The sequence below is a fragment of the Orbicella franksi genome, chromosome 15 (genome assembly GCF_964199315.1).
Source record: "Orbicella franksi chromosome 15, jaOrbFran1.1, whole genome shotgun sequence".
NCBI lineage: Eukaryota > Metazoa > Cnidaria > Anthozoa > Scleractinia > Merulinidae > Orbicella > Orbicella franksi.
In genome coordinates, this window is record NC_138159.1 from 19872826 (window position 1) to 19886636 (window position 13811).

Below are 13811 nucleotides of genomic sequence, written 5' to 3' on the forward strand. Positions count from 1 at the left end.
GTAGGAGAAGTGATAATTTTTGAAATTGGAATTAATGAGTTACTGAATATTTAAGCCAAACATGCAAGGAATAATCAGGCACCACCCCCCATAAATCAATTCCGGAATGTTGATGTCTGAACTCGCCATTCCAGGTTCTTGGTCAGAAGGACGATCTAAAAAGCAAGCGGGTGAAACTAAAGCAGGAAAATAGGATAAAGGAAAATATACCAAGCAGTTATTCTTCGAGCCCCCGTTGAATACGAGGTGGTCCGACTGTTTGTAACAACTAAACGACTCGCTGCGTGAAGTTGTATTATAATGTCAGACACATTTGTGCAGTTGGGCAAACCAGGCATCAATGACTGTTCTGACTCACGCACACAGTTAACAGATAAACCGTATACTTTGGCTAGTTCAGACATCAGGATTACAGTGCATAGCGGCATTCATATCAACAAAATTTGCAGCCTTGAATAGCTAAGCGTATGACATAATAAACTTGTATTGTATTGTATTGCATTGTTGTATTGCTATGACAGTTTTACGTTTATGACGCATGCGTGCTGCTCAGTAAATAAAATCTCGAACTCGCAGTCGTGTTCGGTGTCGGAATTAAACGTGTCGAATTATTTCTGCGTTTGAACGAACCAAAGACGTGATCAGTGTTCTGACTCAGGCACATAGCCAATAGATACACCGTATACTCTCCCTTGTTCAGACATCAGGATCACAGTGTATATTGGCGTTCTTACTTTATAGAATCAGCTGTGAATCAACGAACAACGATTGCTAGCATGGCAAGCGTCCAAGCGGTAGTATATGGGGTGGGACTGGATCCAACATCAACAACGGCAAATAAGTCTACGAACAAATTTTACCCGCCAAAGGCCGCGGTACAGGTGCTCACTTCTCTTACTATCTTTCTTTCCTATTCTATCATTTTGCATGATGTAACTTCATTCCCGACACGCATATTAGGCATGCTAATCGGCATAAAATGTCTGTGTCAGCTTGTGGCTTCGTTCAAGCACGATCGTCAAATTCGCATGCATAAAAGCGAGGGACGAAGTCTTCACCACCGCAATACTATTTTGCCGTGAGCCACGTAGATAAAGATCACGACAAATCATACTTTGCACCAATTTATTTCGCGATATGATGCGGTGACAAAGTTTCTTTGAAAAGGAACTCTTTGTTCAGTTCAAGGGTTAATTCATATTTTGCTGCCACCGTGATTTAAATAACAATAAGGTTGTGTTGGTACAGGAAATACCGCAAGTGTTTCGTTAAAAACTCAAAGTTTTGTTCGTTCGTGAAATATTGTTTTTACCACTCAAAAATAAAATTCTCCATTAAAAGGCGACATTTTCAAATTCTTCCGGTTTGAAGAGCGTTTTCGAAAAGCTCCGTTTTCGTGACAGTTTCAAGCTGTGTTTTCAAATTTCTCCGGCGTAATGAGGACGCTGTCTAACTCTCTTGTTCATATATATTCGTTCACACAGACAGAGTACATCGGTTCGGGAGCTGGCTACTTCACGTCGAAATTCTCTATTTCCGAGGAAAGCATAAAATTTATTTGTCCTCAAGCCATCGAGTCTGTCAAGTCCATTCCTGTGAAGGTCGGTGATACATTTACCATTGCTGAGTATGGTTGTGCAGATGGAGGCACCTCCATGCCACTGATGTACGCATGCGTAAAGGAGCTGAGGAACTTGTATGGGAATGAGTTAGAGGTGCACATTAATTACGAAGACAAACCGGACAATGATTTCAAGTCGCTCTTTTATTTTCTACAAGGTAAGGGCAAGGCTATAAAATCGAATAAGTAAGGGATAGGAATTATAACCATTCAGCTGGACGGTGCCAGCGCTTTACGAGCTTTACTGCGACCAAGATATGGAATGAAGTGGCTTTGATTCTTGTTCTACATTTTCAATTCTTCATTCAGAGAGGAAAACTACCAGTAATTTGTCTTTACGAAGAACAACGACCTGACAACAACGAGCTTTATTTTCCTTTGTTAACGTTCTCACAGATATATTTTTACAGATATTTCATGTTAATAGAGTTAAAGTTAAGTTGAGAGTTAAAAAGGGCAGGCAGTCAGGTGTAAAGATATATTAATACAAGTTTCAGGTCGGGACATACATACATACATACATACATACATACATACATACATACATACATACATACATACATACATACATACATACATACACGCACACACACCAATACACATGCAACACAAACCACATAGTGAGCGCTAAATAAGTACTCCATTAGAACATTTGGCAATGCTATCGAATAGAGGGAAAGTAGAGCAAATAGAAGCTAATGGAAAGAAAAACTAAAAAAAAAACAAGACAAAACAAAACAAAAACTCCGTAACTTTCAAACGCAGTTCAATGATCTGCTTTGTTTGTAGGTTTACTTCCAGCTCCAACCAGCTACCTCACCGATTTTCCAGATGTTTATGTGTCTGCAACGGGAACCAACTTCTACGATCAGTGTTTTCCCAGTGGGTTTGTTAACTTCGGATTTTGCTGCTTTGCGGCTCAGTGGCTGAGCCAAAAGCCTTGCAACTTAACAAAAGCAGTCCTGCATTGTTTATCCGAAGTCCCGGATGAGAGAAACGAGTTCGGTAAACAAGCCGAGAAGGACTGGGAACGGTTTCTGTTGATGAGAGCAAGAGAACTATCGAAAGGTAAGACAACAACACTGTGAAAAAAACTTGCAGTGAGGGATAACATTTGCCAATGGTAGCAAGGCTCTTATAAATGAATGAGGTTACTGAACTTACTTATCGCCACTCTGTTTAGTGCAGAGTGCACTACTGGGATAATTTGGGTGTCTGCCTTTCGTTATCAATTAATTAAGGACGTTCGAGTATTTTTTTGTGCGCATCCTTACTGCGTACGCAAATTCACATGCCACCTCATTCATCGAGCGCGCGCTAAGTAATAAAATGAGCAATGATAGGGCAGCGGGCCATGGCTATAGCTTTGCCTATATTTAACGATCTTGGACGTTCGGTGACCCCTATTTTTCTTTTGATGGATCATTTTCTCTACCGATTTCCTACGTTAAGCGAAAAAATGAAGAAAGTCTATCGGTTAGAAGTTCAGTGAATTGTTTGCAAAATGCATCATCGAATTCCGTTCTTTTTCAGCTCTTCGTTTATCTGCGCGGCGGTTTCAAATGCCTCTTGAATGGTTAAGTTTTGTGAAAACGTTGGCAGCATTTGGAATTATTTACGCAACAGACCCATTTCTACAAAATATGACTGAGATCGTTTGCCTCCGTTGGCTCACCTTCGATATTTTTAGCGGAGCTCTCTCGGCCTGAAGAGCCGCCAAGCAGAGCCCCATACCCATATAGGAAAGAAATGAAACCCATGAATTGATTTTTTCATGGTTATCATGGCTAGCGGTACTGCTCGTGGGCGCGTACGCACGACGACGACGGAGTCGCCCAAGATAGGGGCCATACTCCAGCTGATAGGATGACAGAGACATGCGCCCTAGGTTTATAGCGTCCTTCTTTGATTATTGGACATCCATGTTATGGTCAATCGACACCTGTCAAACAAGTTTTCCGCTGACCAATATCACGTGACCATATCGAGGGCTCAAGTTTAGAGTTCATCGAGGATACGCGTTTTTTTGCAGTTGACCGCTGACCAAAAGCTAGTTTACGATTGGATCTCGGGCTCATGTCAGGTTACCCTGTTGTAAAGAATGCCGGGTTGTTAACGCTAACCCAGGATTTCAAAAACATATTTTAAAACTAGAGGTATTATATGAGTTCGATGTACGTTTTCACACGAAAGTGGGGAAGTCCAATTTGTCATGTTTTACTGACTGTACAAAACACGCATCGGCGGGCGCTCTTATTCATCGACAACAGACGTATTGGATTTTTACACAAACAAAACTGAGCAGCATCTACAGACATAAACTTTATTGTGACTTATTGGGCCTTGATAAAACATCAAGCGTTGCTTACAATTCAGGCGAAACTCAAACTTGCAATTATTTTTTTTTCACTGTTCGGTCGAGATAGACTCTGGCCAAATCCTCGTAAGCGTGTGGCAAGAGGAGGGAAACTTTGGAGTCCTGAAACGCTGCTATATCCAAATATATCCAACTAGTTTTTTGCTGGTTTTTGGAAAAGCTGTTAATCATCAACATGTGTGAAACTTAGAGTGGAGTAATGTGGAGCTCTTGTAAAAGAAGCAGCGGAACGAAACTTGGTCAGTGATATCATAAAGCGGCACATAACTAAATTCGACACTGTCTTACTTCACTCAAACTGAAGCAGCTTACGACGAAAATACTGAGGTAAAATTCCAACAGACATGAACGTATTGAGTTGTGGGCCAAAAGCTTCAAACATTTCGGGAATTTCGGACTCCATCTCCCCGCGCTACATCCGCAAAAATCCTCGCAGCATGTACGCGCGTGTGCCGCGCGGGTTGGCGCAATTTGTTCTAAAAATAGAAAAATTGTCCCATATCATGGGAACAACCCCAATACTAGAAATGGCGCGCGCTTACGGTCTCCGTCCCCGATTAAGGCTCCTGCTAACGTTTAACAAATTGAGGTCAGTTTTTTATGCGTCTGTCCTCTTATTGATGATAAATTGCGTCATGACATTGCCAAAGTGGCTGTGGCTCGTGGTTCCGCAGTAAACTTTGACAATGTTATGACGAAATTTGCCATCAATAGGAGGACAGACGCATAAAAAAACTGACGTCAATTTGTTTTTTCACAATAACAAGACCCCAAAATGGTCAAATGCCGGGAATAAATGAGGGGAAAAGACGCGGTAAACTTGCCGTAAACAAAGATAAGTGAATGTTATTCAAAATGACGCGAACATTGTCAAATAGCTTTTCTCGCTTTTTGATTGGCTACTTAGAAAAGTCCATAAAATCTCATTGGTTAAAAAGTTGACAGTTTGACAGCTGAAAGTTGAACTTACAAGCTTGCATAAATGTTGCATAAATTGAAATTTCATCCGTCTACACTCTAATTGACGATAAAAATGAGCCAATCAGCGCGCGAGAAATTAGACAGTTATTGTAAAATACCTCTTTTACAATATTACAAAGTTATATATAATTTTGCGGAAAACCTTTGCACTCCTTGTGGTACTAGTCTCTTAAGAACAAAGGCAATTTTCTCTAAACGCATGCGCGGATTATTAGTTAATGTTAGAGTCGACTTTATATAACGTGGAAGATACATTTTATATGGGATCGCACACGAACGTTGAGTGCTTTCCTTGTGGCAGAACACATGTAAGACGCATGCGTTGTAGCATCTACAGGGCTTCGCCGTATTTTATATGTCGTGTGACTTTACCAGGGATAGAGCGTATACACGCACGTGTCCAGCAACAATGCAAATTTATTGGAACAAAAGAAAGTGTTAACATAAGAAAAGAGTTGAACTCCCACAGAATTGGTTTGGTACACCAACATGGCCGCCGTTTCATTGTTTTGGAACACCAATATGGCTGCCATGACGTCATGTGCATACGCTCTATAGCAGTTATAGTTCGGGAAACGTGACTTCTCCCTTTTTATTGCAAAGAACGCTTCTGTGACTGTGTATCCTTTGGTTCGGTTCAAGAAATGTAGTCTTCTTTTATAAATTGCAAATTATTGTGTTTGCTAATTCATCGTATTATTGAATTTAACTGAAATGAACGAAAAACAAAACGCCACAGTAAAATTCAAAGCTGTCTTGACAAACGACAATTGTAAGTTAGTTTTGGACCTTGAACGAACTGAAAATGCACATATGAAACATACATACCTCTAAGATTATTATTATACCTTATCAAGTTCTGTCCGTTCATATTCTGCGAGGGGAAAAGCCCAAGCAGACCTGTGTTGTGACTATCGCGTCAGAGCTCTACATTGCACTTCTCACTATCAAAGATTGTTTCACTTGTTCCCGATTATTTTAATATCAAAGGAGGAAGACTGGCTCTGATTGCTCCCGTGAGTGAAGTAGATTACAACAACAGCACCAACATCGAAAAAAGGACCAATTTTGTGAGGAATACGCCCTCGTTTTCTCCACTCTACAGTGCGATGTATAAGGTTTGGGAGGGCATGGCAAAAGACAACATCATCACAAAGGTAATATGAAGTATTTACAACACAACCTTATAAATCACATCCAGTTTGAATGTTCCTCTTTTAAGGTTACCTCCCACCTTCACGGGTGCCCTTCGGCAAAAAAATCGCACGCGCGCCAGTTTCAATAAAACCTCAACAAACTATATATCATAAGAAAGCTTAATAAATGTACTTTACGAAAAAAATACAATTTCAGCAATGTTTTCTTTTAGGAAGTGTTAGGAGGCGGTAAGGCGTGAAACGACCCAGGCTTCTTCTATTGAATTTATCGGTTATCGGATTCCGCAGTACGAGCAAAATGGCTGCAGAGTCTTATTCACAAGGCATCAATCAGTAGAAGTGTGGCGGGCTTTTTTGATATTCTGATTGGTTGTCTAGATATCCACTTCTAAAGTGTTGCGAGACGTGTTGCGTAAATGGACGCCATGGGAAAAATGTGTTAGATATCAAAATTTCCCGACACACTTTGGTTTGTCATTATCTCTGGAATATTCTGGCGAAATTTCAGGAAAATCCGTCAAATCTGCATACCCTATAAATTCGCTCAAAGTGGATGTTTTCCTCCAAAAATCAAATGCGAGATTTTTGCTTGTTAAGGTTCGTAAACAACTCGCGCCACGCCCGGAGATTATCACGCCTGATAAAACCGCAAACCAATGGAACAACAGGACCTCCTAGTGTCTATGACAATAGCTCAAGATTTCCCGGGAAAAGCATCGCATTGCAACATGTTTTTTTTTATCTCGCTCAGTGGAGTTCAATTCAGGATGGCAACGTAATATGGGCAAAGACGCCAAAAGCAAAGGCAAAGGCAAAACCCGCGCCAAAAAGGTTAAAGGCGGAAAATGTACCGCTGAAAAATAAGACTGCTGAAATGAGTTCCCTTGGGTAGGTTTCATTTTCTTCATCACTTCCGCCAGATTCCGACGAAAAATCTTGTTCGCAGCCTGCACTGACGTTGACTTTGATTTTTAAGCTACTTGATCCAAGGATATTCGAACGTTCCGGATCTTCAGCAGATGCCGAGATTGTCGAAGGTGTTTGGCCAACCAAGAGCCTTTGTCGCTTTCGGCAAGGTTTTTTTTCCTTCCTTGACAATATGGAGCTTTTTCTTTCTTCTTTACGCCGGTTTTTTTCGTTTTCTTTACCCAAGGACTTTTTTCTGCTTTTGATTTTTCCATAGGAGTTAGCGTAAAGAGCTTCCACGGGGGAATTTTTGTCAAGTGCGTGATGTAAGTAAAAATATGCAAATGTCGTGAAATACGAGCGATGAGCGTTTGCCGCGAAAATTTCCCCAGGGTTCTCGCCCGTTGACAAGATTGTGACACCTTCCTAGTTTATTAACTTTATTTGAAAATACGCTTTTTCTAAATAACTCGGCCGCTTTTTGAGATTTTTAATGTTTTTCTTTTGGAAACACTAAATAAAATGACGAACTTAAATTTTGTCCAATAAAAGAAAAAACGATTTTTTTTGGCCTCTGAAGGTGGGAAGTAACCTTAAATTATCGAACTTTTGAAAGTAGAACGATAACGACCGCTGCAGAACACACCCGATAGGAAATTCGTAGTATATTTTTAGCAGGGCATAAAGGAAACACAGAATCGGGTTTTCTTTTTGTACATATACGAAGAGGAAGGGGAGAGAAAGGTATGATAATTTGCAATTATTAATTAGTGAATAAAAGTAATAGTAATTGGACCGAGTGGAGTACAATTCAGGGAGTAATCGCGCGAATAATTTCAAAATCGGACGAGCACGAAGCGCGAGGCCGACTTGAAGTTACGAACACGATACTCCCAGAATTGTACGACACGAGGTCCAATTACTAATTAATCGTATCTATAACAAATTTCGGAATTAAAAATATCTTTTGAGAACTTCTTTTGAGCGAAAACGTCTGTAGCGCGTTTCACAAGTTTTGAAAACTGTAGGAAACATTGGAAAGAAAGACAATAAAACGCGCGTAATTGACGTGCGAATCACGTGGTCAATTACAAACAATTCAAATTGGATACCTGTAATTGGACACCCACGTGATCACGCGCCGATTACGAGGCAAATAGGCGCGCGGAGAACCAATTACGATCGTTATAGATACGATTAACTTCTTAATCAAAACTATCACAAAATTCTCGAACGCGATTGGCTATCAGCAGCCCGATTTGAACATTAATTGGACACTGCACGCGTCATGCTTGTAATTAGACATTGTAATAGGACAGTGTACGTGTCATGCCTGTGTAACTGGACAGTACGCGTCATTTTGCGCGCGCTGTTGCGGTGCACTTTGTTGAGTAAACTGCTGTGTTTTTCAGCATTGATAACGACGTTTAATCGTTCAGCGCTCAATCGATGGTTTGTTCGTTTCTCGATTTTTGTCATAGTTTTGATTAATTGGTAACAGGGCTTCGCGTCGTCCAATTCAGTCTGTAATCATACGCGTGATTGACAAATCGGACTCCCGCTTCGCGGTCGTCCGATTTTGTTAATCACTCGTATGATTACAGACCGAATTGGACTCCACTCAGTCCTATTACCCTTATTAATACATAGGAAAAAAAAATCGATTCAATATCAGGTTCTTGATCGTTTATCCCACAATTGTTTTTCTTCCACAGTATGAACTGAAGGAAATGACGCTCCCGGAATATTTCAGAACGCAGGAGGAACTTACAAAGCCATTCATGTCAGACGATTCTCCAGTCCGAAAAGCTGGCTTGACACTTGTTTCAGTGGAAATAAAAGAGTTCCCGTTGCCAGAAAAGAAGCTTTTGCTAGAAACTGGAGACGCCAAAATAGCTGCGAGATTTATGACTGAGCAAACTCGCGCTTGGAGTAATTCCATGTTTTTATCAAGTAAGTCGAATGGTAAATTAGATATGAGGAGTATTTTGGCGTTAAAAAACAGTCGTCCTGAATTACAAATAATCAGTGCAAAGAAAACATGTACGAAAACATCTTCCAATATATATAATAGTCTGGCTCAATCAAAACAAGTCTACATGTTATCTATGTAATGAGTTTGCAAGCTTTGGCCATGCTTTGAACACATTTTATGTTAAGGCCAGCTCCACGGGCGAGCAGGATGAATCAAATCCCGTGCTGTGATTGGTTATCCGAAGGGGCAAGATGGAGCAGCCTGAACTGGCCGCTCGGGATTACCCGCTGTTTCCCGCAAAAAAATTGTGTTCTTTCTACCGATACAATGAATCCTTTATTGACTAAGCTTATTTCAGGTCATAGCCGCCATATTGACCTCACGCTTCGTCAGTAGCCCATATTTCATATATGGCCGTGTCCTGCAAGGACTGGGAACTACCAAAGTTACGAACGTGATTATGAGCTAACTGATCAATATTGACTGCCATTTTGTCTGTTCGAACTTAATTTTGGCCGAGCGATCTCTGTCAATCATTTTAAATTCCACCATTTTGCAATGATTTGAGATTAATTGACATGCTCTTACTTAATTAATCAGAATACAGAAATTGTTGCTGGGAATTGAACCATGCATGAAATAGAACTGTATGCTGTTTGCATCCTGTCTGAGAGCACGTCAATTAATATGCGACACCGTCCACATTGCGCCGGAGAAATTTGAAAACGCATCTTTATTTCTTCGGTTAGGTCTACCGTCCACACGAATCCGTAACTGGAAAACGGAGTTTCCTTGACCGAGTTTTCCTCAAACACAAATCCAGAATGACCGCAGATTGTTGCGTTTTCAAATTTCTCCGGTGTGATGTGGACGGGGCCTCAAACACTGCAAAACGTTGAAATTCCGTACACACTAAACAGGAGGAAATGCTGCGCCTGGGTGGTACTGTGATGAGACGAGCTTAATTTCTTTTTCTTCTCTAGCGACATAAAAATCGGCTGGCCATGATTAAGGCCGATATTTCTTTTTCCTCCCCGCACTTAATAGAAAGACTTCGATACAAGTCATTATCACATTCTCATACTTTATTTTCTCTTGACAGCCCTTGATGGCCAGCCTTATTCTACTGAACAGAAAAAGGATATTCTGAACCAATATTTCTATCGTTTAGAGGAAGAGCTGTTGAGTTCTCCAGAGTATTACATACTACTCACGCTGTGGAATGCATTCGTTATTATCGAAAAGTCATAGTCTGTGAAATTAGGACTATTTATAAGGATTGCTTCTGGATCATTCGAGCTATACGAATTTGGAGAGCCCGAAAGGCGCGCACACGTTGCTAGTGTTGCTAGAATATTTTTCAAATACTGAGGTATTGATACACATCAACCATGCTACATTTATTACATCAATCGTGTTTTAGTATAAATCTACTAGCATTCTATCGTAAAAGTAGTTCTCTTATTGGCTACCCTATTCGCTATCTATTCTGTTGTACACCGATTTGTACAACTGTAGCGTGTAATCTGGCCGTGTGCGGTTGTTAACAAAATGGCGGTCGTTTCCTTGGTTTTCAAAGTGTCCGATTAGAAGATTTAGGCCAAGACTAGTAAATTTATACTTGAACGACTAGTAGATTTATATAATTTCAATGCGTAATAGAAATCTCCAGCCTATAACCTAATAGTTGTTAAATAAAACACGAGTGGAAGTTTGTTAGAACGACAAACGTTGTAGGTTTGAAAAAGATATAAACATTACCATTTAGTAAATCATCATCTGTCGTTTTCGAAGTGCTATCTTTGCCTAAGAGGTAAGCATCCCCGTTCTTTTTATATGATGGTTTCCCCGGGTCGACTAGAAAAGAGCATACATGTGCATATTTTGCGTCTGAAATTGGGGGGGGGGGGGGGGGGAATAGAAGTATCAGCATTTTGCGATATCCTTTTCTTAAGTAGTACAATTACAACCTTGCCGACCCCGAGAGATTACTCGCGTTTAGTTTTACCTTTTCAATGCCAACCTGGAGAGTCATTTAAAAAGAAAGTACCTCAAAAGCATAGTTAACTATGGTCAAAAGTAGAGAGAGAGTAGACAGCCATATTATAGGAAAGAATATTTTGTTTGATTTTGAAACACATGTTAGCACTGTCCCTCCGGACTGGCTATACCTCCAATTCTATCAGGTGAAATTTTTTACCTATATTTGACTCTGTTTGGAGAAAAAGTCACGCCGGTTGTGTCACGTGATCTGTTTGGCTTTTTGTCGTGGGATCTTTGTAGTATAAATTAAGTTTGGCTCTTCGGAGATTTTATATTGTTTTTTAGTTTTTAACGGGTACAAAGATTCACAGTTATGAAAAGTGAAGTTGCTTTGCTCTTGTTTGCTCGAGTTAAGTGATAAGGAGCTATTATGCTTATCACTTAATCCCGCCATTGTTTATATCATATAACTGACTCCTTTGCTGTAGATAGTTCATGCGTCAAGACTGGTTCATAGTAACTCTACGATGTAAATGAAGTGAAGTTCGCTTGCGTTATTTTGTTTAATAAAGCAGTTCTAAGAAAATACGCGTGCTGATTGGTTAAAAATCGTGTTTCTCAGTACAGTCGAACCTCCGGTTGCGACCACCTCTCGTAAGCGACCAGTTTTCAAAAATACCAAAAGTTCCCAAGTCAAATCACTGTATTTGGAACCTCTTGTAAGCGACCAGTTTTCCAAAATACTAAAAGTTCCCAAGTTAAATCACTATATTTGGAACCTCTTGTAAGAGACCATCTCTCGTAAGCGACCGCGACCACTTTTAGAGCTAACATTTTGAAATTTTCCTTTGTTTTTAACCTCCCGTAAGCGACCACTTGACAGATAGTGGAGCGAAAAATGGATAATAAGGTGTTGTAACATTATCGTATGTTTGGCTAGCACGAGGCGGAAATTTCCCCAATGGGAAGAATCGGAATTTTTTTCTCGAAATTGACTTTTACATGAATAAAACATTGCATCGGCATTAGCGCATGGGTTAAGTGTCGGCAGTTACCATATTCTAATGAGGAAAAATTTTGACCCATTATGGTCTAAGCTCTCGTAAGCGACCACCTCCCATAAGCGACCATCTAGGCTTGACATTTTGGGTGGTCGCTTACGGAAGGGTGGACTGTATCAAACAATTAGATTATGAGCTCGAGATTTCTATCGCGTGATTACGCCCTCGTCAACTATCACGCATAGAAATCGAGAACGAATAAATCGAGTCGTTGAAAACTTTATCTAACTCCTCTCCATAGAGACTTCGAAAAAGCCAAGAAGCGGCCGTAATTTTGTTAACAAGGGCACACTGCTACGCTATTCACAATCTATCACAGAATAGATAGTGAGTAGCGTAGCTAATCAGAGAACGGCATTCGTGGTAGAACGCTAGTAGATTTATACTAAAACTCGATAGAAACACCGTCCGTGTTTTCTATTTCTTAATCGTATAGTGCAGTGGAACCCCATTTATCAGATCACTACACCCTCTACAATTAAGCGGACACCAGCTTGAGTCTCAGAATTTTCTTCCCACAATTGCTGTGAAATAAACCTGCATTCAGCGGACATCTCTGTTAAGTGGACGCCGACACCAATATTAAGCCAATTTGTTACACAAAACCTGCAATAAGCGGACACTTCAAGGGCATTTTACTTCTAAAAGTTCAGCCGAGACTCCTTTAACATTGTTCAGCGATGTCGTTTTAAAGCTAAGTGATTATTCTAGATTGATGCTGACTGACTGGACGTTGTGCTATGAGCAGTTTTTGATCTTACAATGTTTTACACTGTGTTACAAAAGGGTTAATAATTAACTATTATTGCACAACATATAAGAACCTGTTTTGAGAGGACACCCTGTATTAAGCGGACACTAGTGAGAGTCCCAAGGGTGTCCGCTTAATACAGGTTTCATTGTATACTAATTAATCTTTGGTTGCCACATTAATAACAAAAAGGCTAGGCTAAGAGTAGTCCCACTTTCGCTTAATACGTCGAGCGTGAAGAGAAAAAACAATTCAAAGCGCGAGAAAAAATGGCTGCGCTAAACCTTGCAGCGAAAACGGGCTTCTCAACCCCAGATTTAGCACGGTCATTTTTTTTTTTTTCTCTCACGCTTCTTTTTTTTGCGCATCACGCTCGACGGACTAAGCGAAAGAGGGACCACTCGCAGTCTACAATGAGGTTACATTTATCTACACCGCATGGGAGGGTATAGCCTGCGAACGCAGACGTATTTCCGGCTGTCACTTAATTCCGCCGAAAAATAACGTCTGCGAACCCGAGCCAGGAAACTATTTCTGTGACGTAATGACTTTTGTTTCTCCTTGACCAATCAGGTTCCATGATAGAATGAAACTCGAGTGCTCCTCGCAGCGAATACCTCGCGCAGTAGTTCTGGGGTTATTTGAGCTACGTCACAGAAATCGTTTTTTGGTTCGGGTTCGCAGACGTTATTTTCCAGCGGAATCAAGTGACAGCCGGAAATACGTCTGCGTTCGCAGGCTAGGGAGGGTAATAATTTTTCCAGATTTTTTCTTATTCGCAAGATAATCCGCCACAAGGTATATGTTACTATGTGTGTTTCGTAGATGTTTCCTTGGCGCCGCTTAAGATGTCCATGAGAGAGAAACTGACTTCACTTGATTGGCTAACTCTAGACATTCCTGATATTTTTCTGAAGTCCGGACGTTTTCGATACGACGGCAAATTGGGCTGAATGCCGTCCGACGGCAGCCGGAGAAGCCCGTTCGGCTTGTGCTGTT

The 13811-nt window shown here is 40.6% G+C and overlaps 1 protein-coding gene across 1 annotated transcript; it reads left to right on the forward strand.

Annotated features, from left to right (window-relative positions):
* Positions 1 to 653: 653 nt before the first annotated feature.
* Positions 654 to 10268, forward strand: LOC145469575 (uncharacterized). Its single transcript, XM_081453327.1, has 6 exons — positions 654 to 881; positions 1485 to 1779; positions 2411 to 2689; positions 5970 to 6136; positions 8758 to 8995; positions 10120 to 10268. Exons 1-6 carry the CDS (start codon positions 777 to 779, stop codon positions 10266 to 10268), a joined length of 1233 nt encoding a protein of 410 aa, XP_081309453.1. The 5' UTR covers positions 654 to 776.
* Positions 10269 to 13811: the final 3543 nt, after the last annotated feature.